The sequence below is a fragment of the Coturnix japonica genome, chromosome 13 (assembly GCF_054131305.1).
Source record: "Coturnix japonica strain WE chromosome 13, WE-NBRP24, whole genome shotgun sequence".
NCBI classification, from domain to species: Eukaryota; Metazoa; Chordata; class Aves; order Galliformes; family Phasianidae; genus Coturnix; species Coturnix japonica.
The window spans coordinates 18518783-18525033 of NC_140675.1; the positions used below are offsets into that span (position 1 = coordinate 18518783).

At 43.0% G+C, this 6251-nt stretch overlaps 1 protein-coding gene across 1 annotated transcript in view; it reads left to right on the forward strand.

The window, feature by feature from the left end:
* The window catches only part of GSG1L (GSG1 like), a 49228-nt gene that overhangs the window by 11153 nt on the left and 31824 nt on the right, over positions 1–6251 (forward strand). Inside the window, 1 exon segment of the mRNA XM_015877310.3 lies at positions 4681–4728. Within this exon segment, the coding sequence (XP_015732796.2) occupies positions 4681–4728 (48 nt within the window).

Here is a 6251-nt window from a genome sequence, read left to right on the forward strand (position 1 = left end):
CTCCAGCTGTTTTATATAGCTGTGCACTTGCTGTCTAGTGTCTACCAATTCCCTACAGAAGGATCTCAACCTGAGCTGTTGCACTGTGCCAGTGACAAGATGTGCACAGCATAAAGGGAAAAGCAGCGCACTGCCATGAAGCTGATATACAGTGCAGTCCTGATGGCTCTGGAGGCCCTTGCTTTTCTTAATTTTCTGGCAGGGTTGAATTGTTAGGATTTGGAATAGCCACTTCCCTTTTTTCCTGAAGTGATTTGATTTCTCAGACATAAGAAAAATTTTTATTACAATTATTTGCTGGAAGCTCCAGAATTCTGACTGCATTAGGAGCAGGAGAAGGCAAAGAACTGTAGAAAGATCATGGGGCTCACCTTGCAAGTTAGACAGAGAGATCATCTGATGCTGCCATAACTCTCTCTCATTCCCTGAGGCCAGCACTTCTTACCATACACCAATTCCTCAGAACAGAAGCCCAAAGCCAAGCTTTCTACAGTAGAAACCACTGAGGAGCTGACAATCATTTGACTTCTGCGCTACGGGTGCTTGCACAGCTATAGAGCCATGAAATGGGAAAAGTTCCGATGAGCCTGTGTGAGAAAATGCTGTGTGTGCTCCTGGGAACCAGAAGCTGAGCCCAGGGGACTTAAAGACCCAGGGGATTTCTCCCCTCTTGCCTGTTTGCCACTTCCCAGTTCAGGCTGAGCAGGTACTCAAGATGCAAGTTCACACATACGTGTACACGCATACAAAGGCCTGTGTGATGCTTACCTTCTGGCCACGCAGACCAATGCAGAGAGCAGACCCATAGCAGCACCCACAGAAACATGAGCAGCACTCCACCAACTTCTTTTCCTCACCATCTGAGCAAGTGTCAAGGTCACTGCCGATAAACTGCCCACTCCTCTCTGTAGACACACAAGCACATCATACCACTGGCTTCAGATACTGTCATGGGCTCTAGGTCTGTTGTCAATACCAAGACCTCAGGATGCTCATCCAGGTACCAGCTCAGACTGTGGGTATTTCCAGATATATCTTCTAGTCTCTGCCTGGTTCATTCTGAAGATCCCTACTAAATTACAAATACATGCATATCTGCACAATTCAGTAATATTAACTGGAGAAAAACACAAATTTATTGTGTTCAGTTGCTAGTACCTAGACCTGTAGGTCATTATGACCTCCTAAAGAAGTCCAGATAGACACAAGTGAGCCTGTGCACAGCCAGCATGATTAGGGTGGAATGCATTTGCCAGGGCTTGCACAGATGGCATCACAGATTTCTACCTCATCCTTAGGAAGCCGTAGGAGGAGTTGGAACCATGTAGTTTCCCTCCTGTTGATGTTTGGGTAGTCAGTCTTTTATCCTCAACCTGCAGCAACTCCCTGAGCTCCAGAGAGCTTCACATACCATGCAGCAGTGTTGAAGCCAAGTTGCACCTCCTCCATCTATGCAAGAGAGTTATGTACAGGAGAGACCACTCCTTGGCTTTCCTGTCTGTTGGAATCACTGAGACAAGATGGGTGAGGACTATTAAGGGAAGGAACCTTAGACAATATTCTTGTCGCAGCACTAAATGACAGCCTTTTCTGTATTCTCCAAAGACTCTGCAGGACCTAGTTATTAGGTGACGATGCATCTGGAAAAGGGCGGCACAGCAGGATAAACTCTGCAAAGTCTAAAATTAAACTTAAGAGGGCTTAAGAGATCGGTTATACAAGATATCCCAAAATAACTTAGAATAAATCCTAAGAGGAGCAGTGAAAACACTGCTGACATACTCAGTTCTCAGATAGATGCACGTCTGCATGTCCAAGCACAAACAGTCTATAAATGCCACTGGTGGTTACCTCTGAAAATGGAGGAAGGAACTCCTATGTCTAGAGACAGGAACAAGAGAGGGAAGAGTCCTTGATCGAGAACTTCTTACGTAGCTCTGAGCATAACCTCTAGCACTAAGGCCATCACAATCTGGAAATTAGCAGCTGAAAGTAAAGTTACCTCATCCTCCATGCTTTTCTTTTCTCAGTCCCCTGTCTGCCACCAGTCTTTGCATCATGGCCCCAAAAGGCCTTTTTCTGATCATTCCAGCATTTTCTGTCCTTGCTTTTTAAGCCTGAGGCCTTTTCACAGAATGTTTTCCATTCATTGTTGGCTTTCTTGGGGTAACATGGGGGCGAGTCAGGTATTTGTTAAAGGCTTCCAGTAATACAGCTTCAGGTTCACTGCAGCCTTGGGAGAGCCATGACTCAGAGAAGTCAGGTTAAGATAATATTGAAATAAAATTAATAGATTACGTCTGAAAACAAACAAAAAAAATGCAGATCCATATGGCCAGAATGAAAAATCCAGCTTAATCTGCTTATATCAAATTCAAATCTAAAGGTCATTCTCCCTATATTAACTTGATATCAGCGCATCCCTGACAGACGTCATGCCTTATCACGCAGACTGACTGAGAATGATTCCTACTCACAGCACAGTATCTTTTATAGCCCGCCTGCTTGCCTGAATTTCTTGATCAGGTTCCTAAGAACACCATGCGTGAAAAAAACTTGAAGGAGCCGGTCTTGCTCATGTCTCTACAAATATAGAAAGAATGGCTACAAAGAGAAGCTAGAGGAGTTCCAGTTGGAAGCACTTCTCCAGAAGCTGCAGCCCTGGGAGGTATATACAGAAGGTATATCACCATTCATCAGGTCAGATAAAGTCAGAGGTGAGCTGATCTGGCCCCAGAAATAGTCCTACTCTGAGCACAAGGCTGAAAGGAGACCAAAGTCCTGTCAACACAGAGCTTCTGAGATGCTGTGGTTTCTGTGATACACCGAGTATCTTTCAGACTGTTTCATAGCAAAATTTGTTCACCTGACATTCCCTCTGTTCAGATACGGACCTCTTTTGGAAATAGAGATGTTGCTTCGATAAGTTGTTTTCTTTTCTAGACTGTCCTTTTAACGCATGGATTCACAGAGGACAAGTCCTTCGCTCAGACACAGGGTTACAGAAATGTTCATTTCAATACCAAGTATTCTTTTGTAGTGGCTCACATTTCCTCAGTCTTTTAACTGTGCAACAAGAATTAAAGAAAACTAATAAAAAACTTTAGCTGTCTTTCCATAAATTCAAGTCTGAATGGGCAAAATACATTCTTCTCCATTACCTGTAGCAGGCATGCCATGCTCTGATTACTCAGGAGAGAGCAGGTAAGTTACTGGCCACTTTGTAATGCATCTTATTGAAAAAAACACAGTTATTCATTGGACGGATGCACCAAAGCACAGGAATTATTTTATAATTTCTTCAATTGCCTGAAGAAATAAAGAAGAAAAAAGTCAAAGCATCCGTCTTGAAGATACATTTTGCTGAGGTAGAGTCCTAAAGAGAGAAGGTTTAATTTACAGTGATAAATGGATGAGGCAGCCACAAGGCAGAGGGAGTGACACAGGGCTGTGAGGCTGTCACGGCAACACATTAGCCTGCTTTATAATAATGGGTCTTAAAAGACTTGAAAATGCTATGCAATATTTTTTAGCTTGCTTTGTGCCTTTGTCTTTCATACCCACATTTCATACCTAAATCAGGGCCTGATCCATCCCATTTGGAAGACTGGGGTGAGTGAAGCTTAAATGTCTGCACCCAGGTAGCCAGAGCTGGATGAATCCCTTTGTTCAGTCCTCCCAAAAGATGAAGTTCTCCATCTCTCCAGTGAATAGTCCTGAATGTCAGATTCTTGTAGAAAATGACTGCTTCTTCGCTTTCTGCTGTAATATCAAGTGCCCAACCAGAATTCCATGTTGATTCTGAAAGTATTTAATGACAGGCTGCTAACAACATGAGTCTACTAATGTCTACAAGTAGGATCAGCAGGATTTTTGCTCTGCTTAGTCTGTTCCCTGAGAACATGCTTTTATGGTATGGCCTATAAAATGAATTCAGCCATTCTCTGCTCACTCACTTTCTCCCTTCAGAGAAGAATATGTTGCTCGTGGCACTGAGAAAGTGCAGCTGCAGCGTGAATATTGGTCCCCATTCAAGTGAGCCAAGTGTGTCCCCTCAAGTTGGTTCCTCAAGTCTGTTGGAATCAAATCTATCAACATCCTTCAAAACGTAGCATGGAAAAGTCGTCCAAATGAATTCAAATTCCAAATAAGTTTCTTTATCCTTAAGTAATTATACAGAACTCTGGCTGTTTGGCTGGAGTCTTAGCTGAAAATACTATGACTGGGACTCAAAACTTGCTGTTGATGGTGGTGGTGTTTCTTTTCTTTGATAGACAGCTTTAGATAAGCATTATAAAACTGATTATTTTTAGATAACAGCTACCTATCATATGCAGAATCTGCGGAGTCCTGCTCATCCATGCTTGTAAATGACAGTCCAGTGTTGGTGAGCTGTGAATGATGTGGCTCCTTCTCTGCTATCAAGTAGTTTTCTCTTGATAAAAGGCACAGGAACATCCTTTTTTCAGAACCAAAACCTAGATGGGCTTTTTCATACACTTCATCAAAGGTGACTCCTGCCTTGTGAGGAGGGCCAGTAAACGTCTGCTCTGTGGCTGAGAACAAGTGGTGGTCCATAGAGTCTCAGGTGGGAGTGATGGCAGGAACACCAGCCAGAAAGAGGAGGCAGAGCAAAACCAAACACCTTCTGTCTCCTAAAATAATCCTTTTCTTTTAAAGGTGAAAAATGCCGAAGTTTTATTGACCTTGCTCCGGCTTCTGAAAAAGGTAAGACAATACAGTTAAGGCTTCTTCCCTTTTTTACAAATTGTGCCAGTACTGTTTCTTGTCATACTTCAGTGCCAGGGGAAACATTACTTCCTAAGCACACAAGAACTTACATGTCATCCAGATTACTTTCAGCTGAGGGGTTAAGACAGCTGTTTACTCAGTTCCTGCAGACCTGTCATTCCTCTGATGCATTCCTTTCTCATTCAGCTGTTTGGTGGGGTGTTTTTTTTTCCAAGTAAATTAAGATTTATATTGTAATACAGACATTTCCCTGCTTCCTTTAGTAAGGAAGGACACACTGCATAGTTTCCTCAGGCCATGGAGACATTTATAGTCAGAAAATTGCAGTGACACTTACTTTCAGGTCCCAAATGTCTCTTTGTGAGGGGGAACCACGTAGCTGCTTGTGTGACCCAGCATCAAGGAAAGAAGAGCGGGGGAAATAATCAGGTGCAAAGAAAGGGCAGGCTGCAAAGCTTTCCTTTACCCCTGTACCAGAGGTGCACAACCCCCATAGCAATTTAATCCATATTTCCCAATTCATCATCAGAAACATAAAACAAAAGGTAGAATTCAATTAACTAACAAGTTGGGCAGCTGAGCACATCCTGCTTCCAGCTCAAGACTGAGCACTCTGCCCACAGAGGCGCACGACCCTTGTGCTGCCCTCCGTGCTCAGAATGAATTAATGGAGAATCTAAAAGATGAGGAAACTCACATTTGTACAGAGGAGCAACACCATTTTTTAGGTCACATGAGACAGACCCAAAGCCTTTTGAGCAGATGGTACCTTCATGAAGTCTGACAGAGGCAGAGAGGGGTGTAAGGAACAATTGATCTCAGTCTGAATTGCTGATCAGCTGGACAGCTTGAAAGACGAGGACGATTTCTGTTAATAAACTAGTGGGGCATTCAGTGAGAGAAATACTAACAGCCTCTATGAAGGTCACTGTAAGCAAACTTGAACATATTATGCACAAAGGGAACAACAAGCCTGGGATTACTAACACTGATGAGCTGTGAGCTAAACCTTATGTACAGAAATGTGACCTTGGGACTGAATAGATTTGAAACCACAAACTCCACACTGTAAAGGGCAAAACGCAAACTGGATGTTAGGAATCCCAAGGAAAGGGTCTGAGAACAGAGCAGAGAATATCCTGTTGCAGATTGACCACACATGACCAAGAGCCTCTCCCATATACAGAACACACAGAGGTATTTCTTTTCACTTCTAGTCCAGTTCACAGAATGGCAGCAAGAGTTCTAGAAAGTTCTGTACAAGAAAGACTAAGATCCTTTAGCCTGAAGGAGAGAAATGTGGATTTGAGACAAGCACAGCCCGTCTGTTAGAAAGGCACGAGGATGGTTTTGTGCTTTATCCATTTTCTGTGCAAGTTCATTACAGTTCATAATGCCTCACCCACACTCATTCCAAAACAGCACTTAGTACTTTAAGTTGGTATTTTTTTGGTGGTGCTAAATGCTGTCAGCAATTTTTTTTCCATAAGTACTTTTAG